Source organism: Thalassophryne amazonica, unplaced genomic scaffold (genome assembly GCF_902500255.1).
Source record: "Thalassophryne amazonica unplaced genomic scaffold, fThaAma1.1, whole genome shotgun sequence".
Lineage (NCBI taxonomy): Eukaryota > Metazoa > Chordata > Actinopteri > Batrachoidiformes > Batrachoididae > Thalassophryne > Thalassophryne amazonica.
Window position 1 is genome coordinate 14650 of NW_022986317.1, and position 25151 is coordinate 39800.

General features: G+C 43.2%; 1 protein-coding gene across 1 annotated transcript in view; it reads left to right on the forward strand.

The window, feature by feature from the left end:
- Positions 1–1692: 1692 nt before the first annotated feature.
- Positions 1693–25151, forward strand: part of ppm1e (protein phosphatase, Mg2+/Mn2+ dependent, 1E) — a 29685-nt gene continuing 6226 nt past the window's right edge. The window contains exons 1-2 of the mRNA XM_034165577.1: positions 1693–1698; positions 7819–7962. Coding sequence (XP_034021468.1) covers positions 1693–1698; positions 7819–7962 — 150 coding nt within the window. The remainder of the gene's footprint in view (positions 1699–7818; positions 7963–25151) is intronic.

Genomic DNA, 25151 nt, shown 5'->3' on the forward strand with positions numbered 1-25151 from the left:
CATGTAGTAAACAGGAGCTTCCAGAAGGGGGCAGGACGCTCAAAGACAGAAGTGCTGACTCATTGTTTGGGTCTGTTGTCGCCTTTGATGCTTCCAGAAGCGATCGTGGTGTTAAAACTCAAAATCAGCTTGTTAGTAGTTGCAAGTGTACCAGAGCCAGTACTGGAATTTATTGGTTATTGGTTATCTGTAACTTCCAATACATTTTTTGGTAGTTTATCATTTTACCTTTACCAAAGATAACTTTTCAGTTATCTGATTATCTGTTATCAAAGTAAATTTTTTGATTATCTGTGCCCACCACTGCTAGCCGGTGATAAAAAGGTGATATTAGTTTGTAATAGGAGAGCAGACACTGCGTGCAGCGCTCTTAAGGTCAACGGATGGAACAGAACTACTCCAGCAGAAGTTTGGACTGCCAGCGAGGCTGCTACTACGGCTCTAACACAGGCAGGCAGGGCACAAGCCACTGGGTCCAAATAAGTGGAGTAATAAGCCACAGGTCTCAGTTTGTCACCCTGTTGTTGGGTGAGAACTGACGTCATAAAGGCACCTTTTGCAATCCACCATTTGGATGAACAACTTCTCGTAATCTGGGAGCGCCAGTGTAGTACTGGAAGATAATGTCCTTTTAAGGTCACAAAATGATTGTTCCGCTTCATGCATCCACGTAATGTTTGCAGACACGGCCAAATTTTCCCCATACATCATAGCACTTAGAGGTTTAACTATTTCAGCGTAGTTTGGTATCCATTGTCTGCAATAATTTGTTAAACCTAGAAACGACATCATTTGTCTTTTTGCGATCGGTTTTGGCATTTGAATCTGTTAAAATTGATCTCCCTCCTGCACTAAGATTGTGCCCACCGCTGGACTGATAGTATTGCACACCGGGCATTTGCCCGCTGGCCTGATGGCCTACTGGCCTGCAGATTTTTTTTTTAACGAAGTAAAACGAGCTGTGAGCTTTTCATCTGCATTGTTTTTTTGTTGTTTTTTTTTTTGTAGCAGCTACAACTCGTCCTCACCTCTTAAAGCGCAGTGACAACAGCACACCTGCACTGAGCTTTACAAAGACATTTTTATGCTTTTTTCCTCTTTTATTTAGAGCTGAGCTGAGCCGCTCCATGTCTGCACGTTAAAACAGCTGATCCTCCACAACGCGTCAACAACTAACTATTTTCCACTCAAATGCACCTAAACTCTCTTTCTGAGGACCACATGATGTGAAAACACAATAAAACTTTCTGACCTGTAAATCTGGTCATGTTTTTTGCATAAATAAATGTTATCCATTCTTTGAGCTCAAACGCCAAAGCAGGGGCGAATCCAGATGGAATGGGGGCGTGGGGGAGGGATGTGCCCCCCCCCTACAACACCCCTAGATTAAAGGTACAGTTTTGAAGCCTTTTTTACTACAACTACTAATACTACTTAAAATAATAATAATAATTTCGACAAGTAAAATGTTTAGAGAAAATTTTAATGTTAGAAAAATGTTACAAAGAATTTAATAGTTACATTTATTAACAATGTAGGTTAGAAATTACATGTTTTACTGTTACAGTGCTGTCAACAGTTAAATATGAGGTCAAGAAAGAGGTCTTTATTTTACTTTTTATAAAACAAGTATTTATTTTCATTGAAGTCAAGAAAGGGTGACTATAAAGTGAGGCAGGGACCACTACAGCCATGACGGTAAGTGAAGGTTAACTTCAGCTATTAATTGATGAACAGCAACCTAACTTGTTCATAAATCAGACATCTGTGTGGGAGAGAGACATTCTGATCTTCTGGTCCGAAGTAAAGTGCTGTCTAACTGGGTCACTCAGATATGAATTAAGGTTGGATATTATTTTCGCTCGTGCTAACTCTGCCAGTCACGTAACCTAGCCTAGCAATGTAACCTGTGCAAATGGTGTGCATGGCTAGCTACCATGCTGTCGCCGCCAGGTTGTTTCTTTATTCTTTATTCTATTTGTGTGACGGTCGTGCGTCGGTCATACGAAGTATGCTGTTTTGCACAGTCTGCGGTGCGGTGGCGTGGTATAACAGCGTCCCTGTCTAAAATGTATTTTCCCAAGTCCTGGCATAATTTCACATACCTAACATTTTACTTTAAATTGAGAGTCATACTCTAAGTTGATTAGCAACACAAATTGGTAATAAAAGAAATCCTTGATGTTACTTGTAGCTTGTAGTGAGATAGACAACTGTCTCCATCTTGTGGCCTTTTTGTGTATTGCAGTTTCAAAAGTTCAACCTTTGTATCCAGGGACCAAAAAAAAACACAGCAGGCTTAATTTTTTTTCCCCTTCGATGGTGGTGGCATGGTCTTGGTTAAAAATGCCTGGCCTGAAAAATTTCCCCAGTTCAGCCCTGATTGTGCCCAAGATATTTGACCTGTTCTCGACAGAACTGAAGTTTGTTTTTACTAGCTTTATAACCATTTTCTGGCAAAAAGGTCTATAATAGCAATGAATCCTGCCTTCATGCTTCTCTGGTATGAGATGCCAAGCTACAAGCATCCAACCTCTCTGGTATGAGATTTTTTTTTGCCAGCTTGCACTCGACCGAGACGGACGCACTTTTCTCTTCTCCCTCCCTCCTTATCTTTCCTGCTTCTGTGGCGTGTTGTCTGTGAGGCTGCAGCTTTGCTCTTCTGGAAACGACAAAAATGGATCTGTTAAAGTGGTCTCTGAACGCAATTGACACTATTTTTTCTACAAGACATTCGGGAGCGGAGGACCCGACCTGCCCTGCTGGGACGCATGTGATGGGTTACGTGATGGACTCGTGGAGGAGATGGCAGGTCATGTGCCTTTACATGCTTTCTGTGGAGGACGTCGAAGATGTGTACATATTCGGCTTGGTGGTGACCGGCTTTCTGATGTGTGGTGCGGGCACTCTGCTGGTTTACCGGAAAATCAAGAAAGTGGAAGCAGCTTTGATTGGTCCTTCCCGGCTGCCCTATATGATTGATTCGATTGGGAAGGCAGTGGCTGCGCAGTCGGCGGGGGTTAACCGCGCGTTGGAAAACATCTCGAGCAAGATTGCAGCCCTGGAAACCCGCTATGACCGTCTGTGAAGACCACATTCTACATTCAGATGCATTGAGAGCCACTCTGTTCTCAGAACTGTGGAATCTTTCAGGCGTCTGCTAATCTGGCTATTCATTTGGTTTCCCCAAATACAGCTGCACTTCAAGGTCGCTGTGATAAAAACCTCCTCAGAAGATCAACACTTAAGCCTCGCTCCCTGGTCTTCCCCCCTCCCCTCAGCTTCTCCAGCTCTGACGTTAACTGTGTTAGAACTGTCCAGGACTGCTCAGACTGCGCAGGGCTGTTCCCTCCCCCCTCCAGGATTGTCGGACAAGGCCGTTGACGGCGCCGAACAGGCTGCCTCCGGAGTGTTCTGATAAACTGGTCCTTTCAAATCTCGGTTGTCGTCCTGTGTCCTTGTTTTTGTCTCTGTGATTATTGTTTTTCTGTGCTGATGGTGATTTTTTTCCTCATTGCCGCTGTGTAATGCAGCAGCTATGAGGGTTTTTTTTCTTCTCCTTTTCCCTCGTGTTTTGCTTTCATATATATGTTTTATGTACCGTGCCGGCCTATGTGTTGTGTGTTGTGTGTGTGTGTTGTTTGTTATGGGTCGGTGTTGGTTTGCTCAGCCCTGCTGTTGACCAAGGCAGGGATGTACATCTGGAGCTGGTCCCCGGGTGCCTAATGGTGACTTCTGCTCCTACTGGCAAATAGGATTGGGTTAAATGCAGTAGCCACATTTCATTGTGCAGGGAAGATGTTCTTCTGTACTGTGCATATGACAATAAATTTCTTTGAATCTTTGAATCTTCTTTGAATCTTTGAACAATATCTGACTGTCATTAGGTGGAATAAATTTCTCCAAATTGCTGGACAGTGCTTGAGAAAATATGGTAGGACTTTCACGGTAACCTTGAAGTAATCTAGTATATGTGTACCGCTTTCCCTCATATGTGAATGCAAACCAAAACTGACTGTCTTCATGGATTGGAATTGAGAAGAAGGCTTTACTGATGTCCACAACAGTAAAATATTTAGCGGTTGGTTTGAGTGCATTTAACAATGTGTGTGGATCCGGCACACAGGGTGCTGTTTACACAGCACATCCCACAGAAGGTGGTGCCTTCTTCACTGGGAATATAGGCGTATTACATGGAGAATCTGAACACTTGATCAGCACTTCTACTTTCAACAGATCCGCAATTACAGGTCTAACGCTTTCCTTTGTATCCATTTTTAATGGATACTGTCTCATGCATGGTCTGTATTCAGATTTTGGTTGTATTTGTACAGGTTTGGTGCCTTTAATGAGACCCACATCCGCAGGTCCTTGTGACCACAGCACTTCAGGTATACATATCAATTCTTCTCATCCTCCTCAGATAGAAGGATGAAGGATCACTCCATTTGGTTTTGCTCATGCATATGAAGAGAAGCGCGCACCGTAACTTTCCAATTCATTTTGTAGCGGTATGCACTCATCTGTTGACTGTAATGCACACCTTTCTCCTGCCTTTCCCAGTCATAGGACTTTTGACATTTTGTTACAAAAACTCCAACATCTTTCCAGGTTTTCTCATGTCTTCATCAGAGACACATGAGGAACTGAGAATCCTCTGTACAGATTTTCCAATTGTGAATTCAGATCCACATCTTGTCCTGCCCGTCCTTCAGAATCAATATACATATTGGCCAAGTTCACTTGGACAGGAGATAGTTTGGACAAGGCGTCATCATAAAATTGGTCAAATCCAGGTGATCTTTTGTACCACATGGTTATGTGCAACGCACCTGGGTCCATTGTCTCTGTCTTTTTGGGAGAGAGCTGTGCTGCCTTTGCAAGCAAGGCTTCCGGGGAGTAATAGGGCAGACCACTTTTTAGAGCCAGTGCCCAGAAGTAATAAGGTTGGCCTTCTCCGTCTACCACAAAGATATTGCCCTGCATCAGCTCTTTCTGTTTTTTCACCACCATTTGACCTCTCGGAGTGGAGACGATGCTTAATCCCAAAGCAGTCCATAGCATCTCTTTCCAAAAGAATAGTGGGACAATGCGGGTAGATTAACACTGAGATCCTACATGTTCGCCCTTGTGGATCTTTGATCAGGGTAGGCAAAGAGAGTGGTATTGGGGACAACAATCCAGTAGCTGATCTCACATATATGATGTTTTTGCTTTGTCTCAGTTCCATGTCAGTCTCTTTGCAAACTGTCCTGCATGCTCCTGAATCACACAGGAACTCCACTGAATGCCCATTAATTAACAACATCACTGAGGGTCTGTCATCATCACTCATTAAAACCTCAGTCAAATTATCGCAATCTAGAACATCATCATCCGTGTGGTGTACCTCAGCAACTACTCAGTATCCTTCTCACCAGCTTGCTTGTGGCTTTCCTCACCTTCTCTGGTGGTTAGTCACGCTGACTCATTCGGCTCTCCATATCTTTGCGGGTGAGTACAGTCACACACAAAGTGTCCATTCCTCCAACACTTCCAACATATCAGTTCTCTATTCAGCCCACGCCCACGGCTTTGGCTGTGCCGCAACTTTGACCTCTGCCCCTTCCTGCAAATACACTTCATCCTCATACATCATTATGACTGCTCCTGCAGATTTAGGTTTCTTTTAGATTGTGCCACCTTTTCTACATGCCAAAATGTGCTGAGGGTGTCCCACAGCCACATTAGGGTTGGCCACTTGTATCATTGGATCCAGGTCCTGCTGAGCTGGTGGAGGATTTTGGAGTTTTGTTTTTTGTTTCACTACGTGTGGCATTAATGTTGGTGGTAACGTAGTGCCACTTCTCAAGCTCATTCCAGCTAAACTGTCCCCCTCCCCATCTGCTAGGAGAGGAGGTGGTGGTCTGGCTGTTTCTGCTACTTGGTAGTAGTCGGGGGGAGGAGGTGGTGGTGCCGAGGGCCCCGAAGCCATTTCTCCTAAATCAGGATTATGGTTCACTGGAGGATTTGGAGGGGGAGTTGAATTTATACCCCGTGAAGTTTCATTATCTAATTCTCTTCTGTTGTAAAATACTTCTTTTCCCTTTTTCTTTTGTTTGGCTTTATTTTCAGCATCACATCTGTTATGCATCTCAGTTTTCCACTTTTGGGCATCTAAGTGACAAGTGTGAAGACCTTACAGTCAAAAAGACAAGTCTAAAGACATTATGGGGTTTTTCTATGTGGTGCCCCCCAGCCACACACCAAGCTTGTTACCAAGAAAAATGGTTCTCACCCGTGGTCAATCTCTGTCGCTGAAATTCGAATGCCTTCACCCCGACGAGTGCCGGCCCGTCAGGGAGGAGTCCGCCCCAGAAAAGGTCTTTAACGGGAGATGTTCCCCGCTGCGGCCTTCCACGGAGTCCTCCTTCATGGGGTGATGATCCCCAGGTTTGCTGGCATCCAGCTCCGAAGGACCATGAAAATGTAAGGGTTAAACCTGTTGAAATGAGACAACCCGAACATGGGACACAGAGAAGAACCGGACAGTCAAAACACGTGAGAGTGTGCAGAAGTAAGCAAAAATCATTTAAGACATTATCATATACCTATAAATGATACACCAGTATGATTGGATAAAACACTAAAGAATAAATAGCAATACACCCTTTTTGCAGACGGTAATATTTTTCATACCATGCGAGTAATCAGCCAATCCGGACAGCAGAGCGGCGCCACGACGAAGAGGTGCGGTCAGAGGAACTGTGAAATACTGGTGAATCACTATTAGTAATTTCTTATGTGTCCAACCTTGTAGGTTGATTGTTAAAATTAAATTTGTTAGTTCTAAAAGCCATCATAATTATTTATAGGAAAACATTCTATTTTTTTTCTACTAAGGTTTGAACTTTGAGTGTTTACACAGGAGAGAAAAGTGAGAAAATGTTAATGCCTGTTTGAGAAAAGTGTATAAAGTGTGTCGTGATGGGTTTTATAGCCTTAAAACATCTATAATAATTGTAAAAAATAACGCTGACTACTTCGCAGATTTCGCCTATCGCGGGTTATTTTTAGAACGTAACTCCTTTTCGTGGCTCGGTAACCGCAGCCGCAGAGCTCCGTGGCCATGACTTGGATTCTTTGCGGGTCCTGCATCTGTACCCCTGGAGGCAGTGAGCGAAGGGAGAGCACGCGCAATGTGTTCTGCATGCATTTATCATTTTTATCATTCAGTTTGAACATTAAATATCTTGTCTTTGTGGTGTATTCAGTTGAATATAGGTTGAAGAGGATTTGAAAATCATTGCATTCTGTTTTTATTTACATTTTACACAACATCCCAACTTCATTGGAACTGGTGTTGTAAATTCACTGTTGAATGAGCGTTAGTTGGTGGAAATGTTGTTTTAATAATTCAGTTTACATGTAGGCACATATTAAGTAAAAGTGACACTGATACTTTTTAAAATTTATTTTATAAGTTTTCGCCTCCACTACTGGGAGGGCAGTGCCCGAGCGCCCCCTATGGGCCAGCCGCCACTGTTTATAAAGCAGGACTGCCTGAATGTGATGCTGGAGGACACCTGCACTACGTGTTGTTTCACTCTCCTCTGAGGAGCTGGAAACACCAGAGTTAAATAACCACAGGTGTGAGTCGGACAGGCTGCCGAGTCAACCTTCAGGGCGGATCCCCTCCAGGAACAGATCTGGGCTGCCCTGGACTAAAGGAACATCAGATCTGAAACGTGTGTGTCAAAGCTGCTGCAGGCTGTTCCTCAGCCCTGTGCAGAAAGGTTGCTTTTGCTCTTAGTAAGTTTGTCTTAATGTGTTTGTCAGAACCTACGCTGTGGCACCACCGGCGTGGTGACGTTCCTGCGAGGCCGCACTCTGTACGTGGCCTGGCTCGGAGACTCCCAGGTCATTCTCGTCAGGAGAGGAGAAGTTGTGGAGCTGATGAAACCTCACAAACCAGACAGAGAGGTAAGACAGTGAATTCCCTCACACGCACAAACTGATTTAGTTTCAGATAAAACCACGTCATTCAGTGTTGTCCACAACATACGTCCTAGAGCTCTATTCTGGGATTTGTCCACAGAATGGAAACTCCCACGTTCCGCTTTTAGACAAATATTAAGGCCATTTTCCACTACACCAATGTAGCACTACTCGGCTCGACTCCACACTTTTTTTGCTTTTCCATTCAGTTAGGACCTGAAATTTCCTGCTTCCAAGACCAGCTTCCAAGCGAGCCGAGCCAATACTAAAATGTGACGTCAACAGGCTGCCGGCAACTGATTGGTCAGAGAATGTCGTCACTGGACGAGTCATGACCGTCTGACACAAGAGTCAAACCCGCCATTTTTAAATACTCACTCAGCGTGTGTGATTTTCTTTTGTTTCATGGTGAGTTTCTGTGTTTGGTGGCGGAGGACAGAATACAGAGAGGTGGATGAAGCGATCTGAAATGAGAAAATCTCCCAGTCTTTGGCCGCTCACGGGTACCGGACATCACAGCAACGCAGAGCTGAAAAAGCTTAAACATTATTACAGGACCACAACGACCAGAGTAGGTCAGACCGTAATGGCTGGAAACGGTTCGACCAAAGGAACGCTGTTTACAGACACCGGCCGGCGAGCAACCGGAGGCAGGATGACCGCGACTTGTTCACGGCTTTGTTGGAAGAGACAGATGGTAAGTATTTTGTGACTTACCATCTTTTGACTTTTGTGACCATAAAATTTTATTACAGAGATTAGAGCATGCCATAGGTATTAAAGGCACTGCGCTGCGGTGGTTTGAATCATATTTGTCTAATAGATTACAATTTGTTCATGTAAATGGGGAATCTTCTTCACAGACTAAAGTTAATTATGGAGTTCCACAAGGTTCTGTGCTAGGACCAATTTTATTCACTTTATACATGCTTCCCTTAGGCAGTATTATTAGACGGTATTGCTTAAATTTTCATTGTTACGCAGATGATACCCAGCTTTATCTATCCATGAAGCCAGAGGACACACACCAATTAGCTAAACTGCAGGATTGTCTTACAGACATAAAGACATGGATGACCTCTAATTTCCTGCTTTTAAACTCAGATAAAACTGAAGTTATTGTACTTGGCCCCACAAATCTTAGAAACATGGTGTCTAACCAGATCCTTACTCTGGATGGCATTACCCTGACCTCTAGTAATACTGTGAGAAATCTTGGAGTCATTTTTGATCAGGATATGTCATTCAAAGCGCATATTAAACAAATATGTAGGACTGCTTTTTTGCATTTATGCAATATTTCTAAAATCAGAAAGGTCTTGTCTCAGAGTGATGCTGAAAAACTAATTCATGCATTTATTTCCTCTAGGCTGGACTATTGTAATTCATTATTATCAGGTTGTCCTAAAAGTTCCCTAAAAAGCCTTCAGTTAATTCAAAATGCTGCAGCTAGAGTACTGACGGGGACTAGAAGGAGAGAGCATATCTCACCCATATTGGCCTCTCTTCATTGGCTTCCTGATAATTCTAGAATAGAATTTAAAATTCTTCTTCTTACTTATAAGGTTTTGAATAATCAGGTCCCATCTTATCTTAGGGACCTCGTAGTACCATATCACCCCAATAGAGCGCTTCGCTCTCAGACTGCAGGCTTACTTGTAGTTCCTAGGGTTTGTAAGAGTAGAATGGGAGGCAGAGCCTTCAGCTTTCAGGCTCCTCTCCTGTGGAACCAGCTCCCAATTCAGATCAGGGAGACAGACACCCTCTCTACTTTTAAGATTAGGCTTAAAACTTTCCTTTTTGCTAAAGCTTATAGTTAGGGCTGGATCAGGTGACCCTGAACCATCCCTTAGTTATGCCGCTATAGACTTAGACTGCTGGGGGGTTCCCATGATGCACTGAGTGTTTCTTTCTCTTTTTGCTCTGTATGCACCACTCTGCATTTAATCATTAGTGATTGATCTCTGCTCCCCTCCACAGCATGTCTTTTTCCTGGTTCTCTCCCTCAGCCCCAACCAGTCCCAGCAGAAGACTGCCCCTCCCTGAGCCTGGTTCTGCTGGAGGTTTCTTCCTGTTAAAAGGGAGTTTTTCCTTCCCACTGTAGCCAAGTGCTTGCTCACAGGGGGTCGTTTTGACCGTTGGGGTTTTACATAATTATTGTATGGCTTTGCCTTACAATATAAAGCGCCTTGGGGCAACTGTTTGTTGTGATTTGGCGCTATATAAAAAAATTGATTGATTGATTGATTGACTTTGTAGTCTGCTTGAAAGCTCTGTTTAACGTTACTTATCCCGTTGGTGGGAAGCCCACTTTAACAAACAGAGATATTGAGCATGCTTCAGTCCTGTGAAAAGCAGTTTGTCTTTGTGAGATGAGATGAGAAACAGCCAAATGATCCCCAGACCGAAACAAATTCCTCTGGAGGAAAACAGTTGGGCAATTTGACCTTCAGGCTTGATAAGCCTGTAATGTTATGGTTTGAGCAGTGAAAAACACTTTTTAACAGTTTCACTAGAACAACCAAATCCCAATTATGAATTAAGAATATTCCCAATTATGAATTAAGAATATTCCCAATTATGAATTAAGAATATTCCCAATTATGAATTAAGAATATTCACCAGCCTCCGAAACATTCAGCTTCAACTGCAAGGCACGCATCTGCTACAAGGTGTCATCCAATTTGCGTCTGAGTTCAAGAGTCATCGCAGTCTGAGAATGCACTGCCTTGCCAACCTCATTAATCATGACAGACAAGCGAGGGGCCGTGGTTCTTGATGCTGTTTTGCCAGTTTTCCAGTAGATCAGGGCAGCACATAAGCCAGAAAGTACCAGCCCTGCTACCATAACACCAAAAATGAATAAATCCTCAACATCCTCAACGGAGAAAGGTACCAAGCATGCAACACACCAGGAACTCCAGGAGTCGAGGACATAGCCCGCCGGATATGTTCCATCTGGGCAGGTAGGATCCCCCGGTCCTGACCTTCTTGTAGAAAAAAATGGTGTCAATAGCGTTCAGAGACCAGCTGATCAATTCCATGGTTAATCCAATAGTAGTGCAATAGATCCAGAATCCAATATAATGTGAGGAATTCACAGTCTCGTGAAGTAGGGACTTGAAGGTTAAAGCAGAGAATGGAGAGAACTGAGAGTGGAGGCGATGCGACCGCCCTCGTCAGAGTCCCAAGCAGAAAGCTTGGAAATTCATCACTGGTAAGAATAACGTGTCTCACATCACGTAACTTTTAGCTCCAAAATGTATTTCCAAAATGCAATATATATATATATATATATATATATATATATGTGTGTGTGTGTGTGTGTGTGTGTGTGTACAGTGGGGAAAATAAGTATTTGACCCCTTGTCAGTTTTGCAGGTTTTCCCATCTACAAAGAATGTTGAGGTCTGTAATTTTATCGTAGGTTCACTTCAACTGTGAGAGACAGAATCTAACAAAAAATCCAGAAAATCACATCGTGTGATTTTTAAATAATTAATTTGCATTTTATTGCATAAATAAGTATTTGATCACCTACCAACCAGCAAGAATTCTGTCTCTCACAGACCTGTTAATTTTTCTTTAAGAAGCCCTCTTATTCTGCACTCTTTACCTGTATTAATTGCACCTGTTTGAACTTGTTACCTGTATAAAAGACACCTGTTCACACACTCAATCAATCACACTCCAACCTGTCCACCATAGCCAAGACCAAAGAGCTGTCTAAGGACACCAGGGACAAAACTGTAGACCTGCACAAGGCTGGGATGGACTACAGGACAACAGGCAAACAGCTTGGTAGAAGACAACAACTGTTATGATTATTTATTAGAAAGTGGAAGAAACACAAGATGACTGTCAGTCTCCCTCAGTCTGGGATTCCATGCAAGATCTCACTTTGTGGGGTAAGGATGATTCTGAGAAAGCTCAGAACTACACAGGAGGACCTGGGCAATGACCTGAAGAGAGCTGGGACCACAGTCTCGAAGATTACATTAGTAACACATGATTCTGTCATGGTTTAAAATCCTGCAGGGCAGCAAGGTCCCCCTGCTCAAGCCAGCACATGTCCAGGCCTGTTTGAAGTTCACCAGTAACCATCTGGATGATCCAGAGGAGGCATGGGAGAAGGTCATGTGATCAGATGAGACCAGAATAGAGCCTTTTGGAATCAACTCCACTTACCATGTTTAGAGGATGAGAACAACCCCAAGAAAACCATCCCAACCGTGAAGCATGGGGGTGGAAACATCATACTCTGGGGGTGCTCTTCTGCAAAGGGGACAGGACGACTACACCGTATTGAAGGGAGGATGGATGGGGTCATGTATTGTGAGATTTTGGCAAACAACCTCCTTCCCTCAGTAAGAGCATTGAAGATGGGTCATGGCTGGGTCTTCCAGCATGACAATGACCCCAAACACACAGCCAGGGCAACTAAGGAGGGGCTCCGTAAGAAGCATTTCAAGATCCTGGAGTGGCCTGGCCAGTCTCCAGACCTGAACTCAATAGAAAATCTTTGGAGGGAGCTGAAACTCCAAACCTGAAAGATCTAGAGAAGATCTGTATGGAGGAGTAGACCAAAATCCCTGCTGCAGTGTGTGAAAACCTGATGAAAAACTACAGGAAACGTTTGACCTCTGTAATTGCAAACAAAGGCTACTGTACCAAATATTAACATTGATTTTCACAGGTGTTCAAATACTTATTTGCAGCAGTAACATACAAATAAATCATTTAAAAAAATCATACATTGTGATTTCTGGATTTTTTTTTTTTATATTATGTCTCTCACAGTGGACATGAACCTAAGATGAAAATTTCAGACCCCTCCATGACTTCTAAGTGGGAGAACTTGCAAAATCGCAGGGTGTTCAAATACAGCCCCCCCCCCCCCCCCCCCCCCCGCCAACCCCAAACAAAGAAAACAAAACCCTTGCTGGACCTTCCCCACAGTTTCCGTTAATCTTGGTCACTTTGCATAAATGTCATGTTCTTTCAAAATTATGCTCCAAATGGTCTGATTTGTTGGAGGATAATTTTGAAAGATAACTTTTATGCAAAGTGAGCAAGAAAACTGAAACTGTGGGGAATGATCACACAGAGACTGAAGGGTTTTTTGTAGGATTTATTACAATTCTTGTGAGTGTGTGTGTGTGTGTGTATGTATATGTATATATATATATATATATATATATATATTAAATTGCTTTTGTTAATCACTTCTCATTTCTACCTTTACTATTGTCCAGGCAAGAGTAAAAGGAGCCTGTTCCATCAGGAGAATCTGTCCATCCTGAGTGATGTTGAGGTTGAAGCTGATCTGGTTTCAGTGTGATCAACACATTCGACTGATCCTTGAAGAAGCAACGGAGGTTGAAACTGTGTTTAATCAGGCATATCCTTGCGTGCTGGGCGAGCTTATCCACGCCATGTGGGACTGGGCGTGTGTCCTGCACCCCCACCCCAGGACAGTAGATACATGGAACCTTTGTATAGTTTGCTGTGTTGCACAGATTGTTTTTGTTTTTTAATTTGCTCTTCTTTTAGTTGCAGTAAACAATTTGACTTATGTGATTGTATCATAGTTTTCTGTCGTTTCAGGCTGAGTCAACAGTAAAAAACATTTTGTCATTGATGTTTTGGTGCAATGATGGTTCATTCCTAAGAATTTTTAATTTGGGTTTTGCCACTCCAGAAGGCACTGCACACTACACCTGACTGAATCTGTACACAGATGCTGGAATAACTGAGATTTTACCAAATGGAATGAGATGTAACATTTTATACTGTTGTACTGTGGTGTATAATTCTGCTGGATGATCGATACCAAACCAGAAGTAATTTAGTCAGATATTTTGAACAAGCAGTTTTACTGTCTGTTTACATTTATGACCCCATTAAATGTAAAACTTATTTTACTACTGGATTATACTTAAACAGTGTCAGGTTTCAGCCTGGATCCGGGGTTTTGATCCCATTTTTGTCTCCTTTCTTTTTCTGTTCATCTGCTCCAGCTTTGATTTATTTGTTGTTTTTGGTCACTTGTTTATTTTCTGTGCTGTTTTGCTTTGTCACTTTGTTTCTTTGTTACTTTTCATTCTCTTGCCATAGTTCAGTTCCATTCTACTTTGTTCTGCCAGGTTATGTTTTCATTGTTTATCATCAGTTGATCTCTGGTTTATTTTATTCATCTCATTTGTGATTGTATCAGTTATGCTGTTGTATCGGGTTTTGTTTTCTGTTTATGATTTTGTCTTTATTTGTTTGTTTTGCCACCTGGTTATCTTTACTTCAGTCATAAACCAGTTCTAGCCTAGTTTTGTCTTAGAAGGAGAGAGCATATCTCACCCATATTGGCCTCTCTTCATTGGCTTCCTGTTAATTCTAGAATAGAATTTAAAATTCTTCTTCTTACTTATAAGGTTTTGAATAATCAGGTCCCATCTTATCTTAGGGACCTCGTAGTACCATATCACCCCAATAGAGCGCTTCGCTCTCAGACTGCAGGCTTACTTGTAGTTCCTAGGGTTTGTAAGAGTAGAATGGGAGGCAGAGCCTTCAGCTTTCAGGCTCCTCTCCTGTGGAACCAGCTCCCAATTCAGATCAGGGAGACAGACACCCTCTCTACTTTTAAGATTAGGCTTAAAACTTTCCTTTTTGCTAAAGCTTATAGTTAGGGCTGGATCAGGTGTCCCTGAACCATCCCTTAGTTATGCTGCTATAGACGTAGACTGCTGGGGGGTTCCCATGATGCACTGTTTCTTTCTCTTTTTGCTCTGTATGCACCACTCTGCATTTAATCATTAGTGATCGATCTCTGTTCCCCTCCACAGCATGTCTTTTTCCTGGTTCTCTCCCTCAGCCCCAACCAGTCCCAGCAGAAGACTGCCCCTCCCTGAGCCTGGTTCTGCTGGAGGTTTCTTCCTGTTAAAAGGGAGTTTTTCCTTCCCACTGTAGCCAAGTGCTTGCTCACAAGGGGTCGTTTTGACCGTTGGGGTTTTACATAATTATTGTATGGCCTTGCCTTACAATATAAAGCGCCTTGGGGCAACTGTTTGTTGTGATTTGGCGCTATATAAATAAAATTGATTGATTGAATTGATTGAAATTGGCTTAACGGATCATGTCTGAAATTAAACATACAGAAAACTGTATGTATTTTTCAAAAAAGGCTTCCAATATATAGCGCTCCAATGTGTACATCGGAGATGATGAACTGCAGTTAGTTAAAGAATTCAAATATTTGGGAGTGTTGCTGGACTGGACACTCTCCTTTAAAAATCATATTAAAATGACAACTAAAATAATCAAATACAATGTGTTTAACTTCAACCAGTGGTGGGCACAGATAACCAAAAAATTAACTTCGATAACATAATAAGATAACTGAAAAGTTATCTCTGATAAAGATAAACCGATAAACCACCTGAGGTAAACCACCGAAAAACAGCTTTTGCATAAAATGTTGTGTCCTACAAAGGCAGTGTCCAATGGAACGCTTTGCCAACTACAGTGAGAGAGGCCCCAAGCTTTAAAGCCTTCAAAAGTCACTTAAAGGAGGGGCTCAGATCAAATAAAAAATGTGAGCATTATGAACTGAATTGTAGAAACTAAGGAGAACTGTAGAGAATGTGCAGTGCACTACAGCACTTTATAAGTTATTGTTTTTAAAGTTATGGTTTTTAAAATATATAAATGTATGAAATTATACTTGCAGTTTTAATTAACTTATTCTAATCGAATTGTACATATAGTTTTTTTTGTTTTGTTTTTAACTGTGTGCCCTCCTTTGACTGAGTTTGTGTAACTAACCTTCATGCTCAGATCATGTCAGTGTCCTTTTGTTTCCTGTCTTTTGTCTAGTCGGTGTCTTGTTGTAGTAGTTGATGACCCCTATGTCATGTAGTCTGTTGTATTGTAAGATCCTGTGATGTTTGTGTGTTTTTACTGTAAATTGTTTAATTCTTATAGTCTTTCAGGGACTACAGATGGAAATTAGCCCACAGCTATAATCTGACATATTTACACTTTGTGTTGATTAATATGTGTTGTCCCTTTTAAATAAATAAATGAAATGAAATGATGTTACTTTCTCTCACCCAGTCCCTGCGCCTTAAATTATTTTGCATCTCGCGACCTCTGGTGGTCAGGGCGGTGGATGGACATGAGCTTGGGCACATCTCTTATCGTACTCAGTCAGTCCGTCTAACAATCAATGAGAACCATGTAGAAACAATCAGCTTTCTCATATTGGATAAAATGACTCACTCTGTTATTCTAGGGCACCCCTGGCTGCAACAGCACAGCCCCAACTTCCATTGGGCTAATGGTACGATCGTTGAATGGGGTCCCTCTTGCCCTGGAAAGTGTTTAACCAGTCACAAGTCACAGCCTGCACCCGTTCAGTTGGACCTAGCCGGGGTCCCGCCTTATTATCACGATTTGGCGCCTGTGTATAGTAAAGCGAAAGCTAAGTCACTGCTGCCTCATTGTGCGTATGATTGCGCAGTTGATTTGTCACCAGGAACCAGTCCCCCGCGGGGGAAGTTTTATTCGCTGTCTGCGCCTGAACGCACCGCTATGCAGGAGTACATACAAGAGTCACTCGATACGGGTTTAATTCAGCCCTCTTCGTCTCTCGCAGGTGCAGGATTTTTCTTTGTGGAGAAAAAAGATAAAGACACTTTGGCCCTGTTTAAATGAAACAAGAGTCAAGAATTGTTACCCTTTACCCTTGATGTCCTCTGCCTTTGAGTCACTAGAGGGCACCAAAGTACACTCAACGAAAATATAAACGCAACACTTTTGGTTTTGCTCCCATTTTGTATGAGATGAACTCAAAGATCTAAAACTTTTTCCACATACACAATATCACCATTTCCCTCAAATATTGTTCACAAACCACTCTAAATCTGTGATAGTGAGCACTTCTCCTTTGCTGAGATAATCCATCCCACCTCACAGGTGTGCCATATCAAGATGCTGATTAGACACCATGATTAGTGCACAGGTGTGCCGTAGACTGCCCACAATAAAAGGCCACGCTGAAAGGTGCAGTTTTATCACATAGCACAATGCCACAGATGTCGCAAGATTTGAGGGAGCGTGCAATTGGCATGCTGACAGCAGGAATGTCAACCAGAGCTGTTGCTCATGTATTGAATCTTCATTTCTCTACGATAAGCCGTCTCCAAAGGCGTTTCAGAGAATTTGGCACTACATCCAACCAGCCTCACAACCGCAGACCACGTGTAACCACAACAGCCCAGGACCTCCACATCCAGCATGTTCACCTCCAAGATCGTCTGAGACCAGCCACTCGGACAGCTGCTGAAACTATCGGTTTGCATAACCAAAGAATTTCTGCACAAACTGTCAGAAACCGTCTCAGGGAAGCTCGTAACCGACTTGAGTGGGCAAATGCTCACATTCGCTGGCGTTTGGCACGTTGGAGAGGTGTTCTCTTCACGGATGAATCCCGGTTCACACTGTTCAGGGCAGATGGCAGACAGCGTGTGTGGCGTCGTGGGGGTGAGTGGTTTTCTGATGTCAGTGTTGTGGATCGAGTGGCCCATGGTGGCGGTGGGGTTATGGTATGGGCAGGCGTCTGTTATGGACGAAGAACACAGGTGCATTTTATTGACGGCATTTTGAATGCACAGAGATACCGTGACGAGATCCTGAGGCTCATTGTTGTGCCATACATCCAAGAACATCACCTCATGGCAGAGAGACGAAGCTGACAACTAGCAGTCCATCAGGGCTCGATGATCAGGAGCTTCCAGTGGCTAGCAGGCCACCAAGCCGTGATGTTCCTGCAGATTTTTTAAGTCAGTGATGGGGACTCCGCCGCCAGTAGCCCTCAAGCACCAGCAGCAGTCCAATGTGGTGCAGGATCCTGACGATAAAAAGTCCAGCAGCCAGCAACCAGCAGTTTACAATATCCAAGTCCAAAAATAACAACCATCAAAGTTTGAAATCCCATTGATCTTGAAACTTTGCAGCCATCTCTATGACTCAGAACCTAGAAACATCAGTGCAGCACTGGATGAAAGATGCAAGGGTCTGTCAGGAGCCCAGAAACTCACTTTTATACACACACTGATTACAAGTAAACAGATCACAGGTGAGGATGGTTGTTACCTTTAGCAGCAATTCAAACCCAACTTGTGTGCATGCTATCAGGCCAAAATCACCCAGCGATGTAAACTTTTGATCAGAGTCATTTGGGTAGTTTCTGTTGTCGTCATTGTTTAAAAAGAGTAAACACAGTTGTTTGACATAAATGGCTTCACCCAACCACTAACCATGAGTGGAAAAAAGTTTTTGTTATCGTTCATATTCTCTGAAAAAAATGGCCAAAAGAATCAAAAATTCTGCCAGGATATATACATTTTTGAGCACAACTGTATACCTCTATCTATAGGCCTACTATTATAATTATAATTGTAATTATAATTCTGTTAGGACGTGGCACAAACTGGGTGGACACAAATGCAAACTCTCACAGCAGATGCAGTTAGAATTAGGTTTAATCATTGTAACAGACAGGGACTCGGTACACAGGTGGTCCTGCAGTGAAGTAAAGGTACAGACAGACGGCAGGCAGAGGCTAGGTCGAATAAACAGGCTGAGGTCAAAACACAAGGCATGGTGGTGTTCGGAGGCAAAGGCAAAAAACATGGTCGTGGACAGAACTAGGTTAAATACTGGCAGGCTGATACCAAGACAAAACAGGACAAGGCGTGAGTGCTGGACAGTGAAGTATATTCAACAATCTGGCAGTGAGCTGTGAGACTGTGAGGGCTTAAATAACTGGTGGTGTAAATAGTTGAACAAGACACAGGTGTCAGTGAAGGTTCTGGAAGGGGCATGACCAGGGAAGACAAAGGTAAGTGCAAGAGAGTGAAGGCAGGAAAACACAGAGTGGAGTGATGGAAAAAAGCAAAGACACGTGAGCAGGTGCAAGAGCGGGAGTGAATGAAAATACAAAGCAGACAGAAACAAAATGAGAGACAGACACAATGGCTGGTGCAGTGATGTGAGAACATAATCAGATGGACATGAGGGCAAACTTCCTGCGCAAACTCAAGCAGGCAAGTGCTCCACCAACCATCATGAGCACTTTCTACCGTGGCACCATTGAGAGCATCCTCTCCAGCTGCATCACTGTGTGGGGTGGAAGCTGCACTGACTACAACAGGAAGCCCTGCAGCGCATAGTGAATGAAGCTGGAAGGATCATTGGTGCCCCACTCCCCTCTCTGCAAGACATATACACCACCCACCTCACCCGCAAAGCAGCCACAATTGTGGGTGATGCAAGCCACCCCGCACACACCTGTTCAGCACTCTGCTGTCCGGGAAGAGGTACAGGAGCCTCTTGTCCCACACCACCAGACTCACAAAGAGCTTCATCCACCAGGCTGTGAGATTATTGAACTCTCTCCCCCAGCACCACCCAGGCTTTCAAGAAGCTAAAAATATATGTGTGTGTGTGTGTGTATATATATATATATATATATTTGTATATAAAATCTGTTCCCTATGACCAATGTCCTCTACTGATTCACTTTATCACTACCACACTACTTGCACACTGTCTTAACAAAAATCTCCTGCTGCTACAAATACTGAATGGTTTGCACTACTGCACTTTCCAATTTTCCTGTCTGGACCCGTATGGACGGTTGTGGCACGTCTGGACCCGTGTGGACGGTTGTGGCACATGTCTGTACCCGTGTGGACGGTTGTGACACATGTCTGTACCCTTGTGGACGGTTGTGACACCTGTCTGTACCCGTGTGGATGGTTGTGGCATGTCTGTACCCGTGTGGACGGTTGTGACACCTGTCTGTACCCGTGTGGACGGTTGTGGCACATGTCTGTACCCGGGTGGACGGTTGTGACACCTGTCTGTACCCGTGTGGATGGTTGTGGGACCCGTGCGGACGGTTGAGACACCTGTCTTGACCCGTGTGGATGGATGTGGGACCCGTGCGGACAGTTGTGACACCTGTCTGTACCCATGCGGACGGTTGTGACACCTGTCTTGACCCATGTGGATGGATGTGGGACCTGTGCAGACGGATGTGGCATGTGTCTGGACCCGTGTGGACCATTGTGACACCTGCCTGGACCCATGTGGACAGTTGTGGCACCTGCCTGGACCTGTGTGGATGGTTGTGGCACCTGTGTGGACCCGTGTGGACAGTTGTGACACCTGTGTGAACGGTTGTGACACCTGTGTGGACCCGTGTGGACAGTTGTGACACCTGTGTGGACGGTTGTGGGACCTGTGTGAACGGTTGTGACACCTGTATGGACCCTTGTGGACGGTTGTGACACCTGTGTGGACCCTTGTGGACCTGTGTGAACGGTTGTGACACCTGTATGGACCTGTGTGGACGGTTGTGACACCTGTGTGGACCCGTGCGGACGGTTGTGACACCTGTAGGGACCCGTGCGGACAGTTGTGACACCTGTCTGGACCTGTGTGGATGGTTGTGGGACCCGTGCGGATGGTTGTGGCATGTGTCTGGACCCATGTGGACGGTTGTGGCATGTGTCTGGACCCATGTGGACGGTTGTGGCATGTGTCTGGACCCATGTGGACGGTTGTGACACCTGTCTGGACCCGTGTGGATGGTTGTGGCATGTGTCTGGACCCATGCAGACGGTTGTGGCATGTGTCTGGACCCATGTGGACGGTTGTGGCATGTGTCTGGACCCATGTGGACGATTGTGACACTTGTCTGGACCCGTGTGGATGGTTGTGGGACCCATGCGGATGGTTGTGGCACCTGTATGGACACCTGACACTACACTGTAAATATTTGTGCATGTTACTGTCTTTATTGTTGAAATGTCTTGTCCTGTCATCACTGAGGGAAGGTGAGAAACGAAATTTTGATTCCTTGTATGTCTAGTACATGTGAAGAATAGACAATAAAGCTGACTTTGACTTTGAAACTGAGAACAGAGCTAACACAGAATCTAAGGACAGAATATAATATATACTATGACAAGACCTTTGCTATGGAAACCACCTGGACAACTGACAGCCTACACAGAAATTATTGCATTTACTTTTATACTTTAATCAGTATCAGTTCTGTTCTAGTTGGGATGATAATCGCTTAGCTGTCGCCCAGCAGATCCCGAGCAGCCGGGAAAGCAGGCCAGCTGGGTGACTGTGAGGAGGAAGCGTAGTTCTAAACAGAAGCCCCCTGTACACCACCAACCCGTTCACATTTCTAACCGTTTTTCCCCACTCGGCGACACACCCGCTGAGGATCAAACTCTGGTTATTGGTGACTCTGTTTTGAGAAATGTGAAGTTAGCAACACCAGCAACCATAGACAATTTTCTTCCGGGGGCCAGAGCAGGCGACATTGAAGGAAATTTGAAACTGCTGGCTAAGGCTAAGCGTAAATTTGGTAAGATTGTAATTCAGGTCGGCAGTAATGACACCCGGTTACGCCAATCGGAGGTCACTAAAATGAACATTGAATCGGTGTGTAACTTTGCAAAAACAATGTCGGACTCTGTAGTTGTCTCTGGGCCCCTCCCCAATCGGACCGGGAGTGACATGTTTAGCCGCATGTTCTCCTTGAATTGCTGGCTGTCTGAGTGAGGTGGGCTTCATAGATAATTGGCAAAGCTTCTGGGGAAAACCTGGTCTTGTTAGGAGAGACGGCATCCATCCCACTTTGGATGGAGCAGCTCTCATTTCTAGAAATCTGGCCAATTTTATTAAACCCTCCAAACCGTGACTATCCAGGGTTGGGACCAGGAAGCAGAGTTGTAGTCTTACACACCTCTCTGCAGCTTCTCTCCCCCTGCCATCCCCCCAATACCCCATCCCCGTAGAGACGGTGCCTGCTCCCAGACCACCAACAACCAGTAAAAATCTATTTAAGCATAAAAATTCAAAAAGAAAAAATAATATAGCACCTTCAACTGCACCACAGACTAAAACAGTTAAATGTGGTCTATTAAACATTAGGTCTCTGTCTTCTAAGTCCCTGTTAGTAAATGATATAATAATTGATCAACATATTGATTTATTCTGCCTTACAGAAACCTGGTTACAGCAGGATGAATATGTTAGTTTAAATGAGTCAACACCCCCGAGTCACACTAACTGTCAGAATGCTCGTAGCACGGGCCGAGGGGGAGGATTAGCAGCAATCTTCCACTCCAGCTTATTAATTAATCAAAAAGCCAGACAGAGCTTTAATTCATTTGAAAGCTTGACTCTTAGTCTTTTCCATCCAAATTGGAAGTCCCAAAAACCAGTGTTATTTGTTGTTACCTATCATCCACCTGCTCGTTACTGTGAGTTTCTCTGTGAATTTTCAGACCTTTTGTCTGACTTAGTGCTTAGCTCAGATAAGATAATTATAGTGGGCGATTTTAACATCCACACAGATGCTGAGAATGACAGCCTCAACACGGCATTTAATCTATTCTTAGACTCAATTGGTTTCGCTCAAAATGTAAATGAGTCCACCCACCACTTTAACCATACTTTATATCTTGTTCTGACTTATGGTATGGAAATTGAAGACTTAACAGTATTCCCTGAAAACCCCCTTCTGTCTGATCATTTCTTAATAACATTTACATTTACTTTAATGGACTACCCAGCAGTGGGGAATAAGTTTCATTACAGTAGAAGTCTTTCGGAAAATGCTGTAACTAGGTTTAAGGATATGATTCCTTCTTTGTTATGTTCTCCAATGCCATATACCAACACAGTGCAGAGTAGCTACCTAAACTCTGTGAGTGAGATAGATTATCTTGTCAATAGTTTTACATCCTCATTGAGCACAACTTTGGATGCTGTAGCTCTTCTGAAAAAGAGAGCCTTAAATCAGAAGTGCCTGACTCCGTGGTATAATTCACAAACTCGCATCTTAAAGCAGATAACCTGTAGGTTGGAGAGGAAATGGCATCTCACTAATTTAGAAGATCTTCACTTAACCTGGAAAAGGAGTCTGTTGCTCTATAAAAAAAAAGCCCTCCGTAAAGCTAGGACATCTTACTACTCATCACTAATTGAAGAAAATAAGAACAACCCCAGGTTTCTTTTCAGCACTGTAGCCAGGCTGACAAAGAGTCAGAGCTCTACTGAGTCGAGTATTCCTTTAACTTTAACTAGTAATGACTTCATGACTTTCTTTGCTAAAAAAATTTAGTTGTGTTAATGAAAACTATGTTAGAGAAAAATTACTCATAACCATCCCAAAAACATATTGTTATCTTTGGCTGCTTTCAGTAATGCTGGTATTTGGTTAGACTCTTTCTCTCCGATTGTTCTGAGTTATTTTCATTAGTTACTTCATGCAAACCATCAACATGTCTATTAGACCCCATTCTTACCAGGCTGCTCAAGGAAGCCCTACCATCAATTAATGCTTCGATCTTAAATATGATCAATCTATCTTTATTAGTTGGCTATGTACCACAGGCTTTTAAGGTGGCAGTAATTAAACCATTACTTAAAAAGCCATCACTTGACCCAGCTATCTTAGCTAATTATAGGCCAATCTCCAACCTTCCTTTTCTCTCAAAAATTCTTGAAAGGGTAGTTGTAAAACAGCTAACTGATCATCTGCAGAGGAATGGTCTATTTGAAGAGTTTCAGTCAGGTTTTCGAATTCATCATAGTACAGAAACAGCATTAGTGAAGGTTACAAATGATCTTCTTATGGCCTCAGACAGTGGACTCATCTCTGTGCTTGTTCTGTTAGACCTCAGTGCTGCTTTTGATACGGTTGACCATAAAATTTTATTACAGAGATTAGAGCATGCCATAGGTATTAAAGACACTGCGCTGCGATGGTTTGAATCATATTTATCTAATAGATTACAATTTGTTCATGTAAATGGGGAATCTTCTTCACAGACTAAGGTTAATTATGGAGTTCCACAAGGTTCTGTGCTAGGACCAATTTTATTCACTTTATACATGCTTCCCTTAGGCAGTATTATTAGACGGCATTGCTTAAATTTTCATTGTTACGCAGATGATACCCAGCTTTATCTATCCATGAAGCCAGAGGACACACATCAATTAGCTAAACTGCAGGATTGTCTTACAGATATAAAGACATGGATGACCTCTAATTTCCTGCTTTTAAACTCAGATAAAACTGAAGTTATTGTACTTGGCCCCACAAATCTTAGAAACATGGTGTCTAACCAGATCCTTACTCTGGATAGCATTACCCTGACCTCTAGTAATACTGTGAGAAATCTTGGAGTCATTTTTGATCAGGATATGTCATTCAAAGCGCATATTAAACAAATATGTAGGACTGCTTTTTTGCATTTACGCAATATCTCTAAAATCAGAAAGGTCTTGTCTCAGAGTGATGCTGAAAAACTAATTCATGCATTTATTTCCTCTAGGCTGGACTATTGTAATTCATTATTATCAGGTTGTCCTAAAAGTTCTCTGAAAAGCCTTCAGTTAATTCAAAATGCTGCAGCTAGAGTACTGACAGGGACTAGAAGGAGAGAGCATATCTCACCCATATTGGCCTCTCTTCATTGGCTTCCTGTTAATTCTAGAATAGAATTTAAAATTCTTCTTCTTACTTATAAGGTTTTGAATAATCAGGTCCCATCTTATCTTAGGGACCTCATAGTACCATATAACCCCAATAGAGTGCTTCGCTCTCAGACTGCAGGCTTACTTGTAGTTCCTAGGGTTTGTAAGAGTAGAATGGGAGGCAGAGCCTTCAGCTTTCAGGCTCCTCTCCTGTGGAACCAGCTCCCAATTCAGATCAGGGAGACAGACACCCTCTCTACTTTTAAGATTAGGCTTAAAACTTTCCTTTTTGCTAAAGCTTACGAGGGCTGTCAATAAAGTAACAGTCCTTTTTATTTTTTTCAAAAACTATATGGATTTCATTCATATGTTTTTACATCAGACATGCTTGAACCCTCGTGCGCATGCGTGAGTTTTTCCACGCCTGTCGGTGATGTCATTCGCCTGTGAGCACTCCTTGTGGGAGGAGTCGTCCAGCCCCTCGTCGGAATTCCTTTGTCTGAGAAGTTGCTGAGAGACTGGCGCGTTGTTTGATCAAAATTTTTTCTAAACCTTTGAGACACATCGAAGTGGACACGGTTCGAAAAATTAAGCTGGTTTTCAGTGAA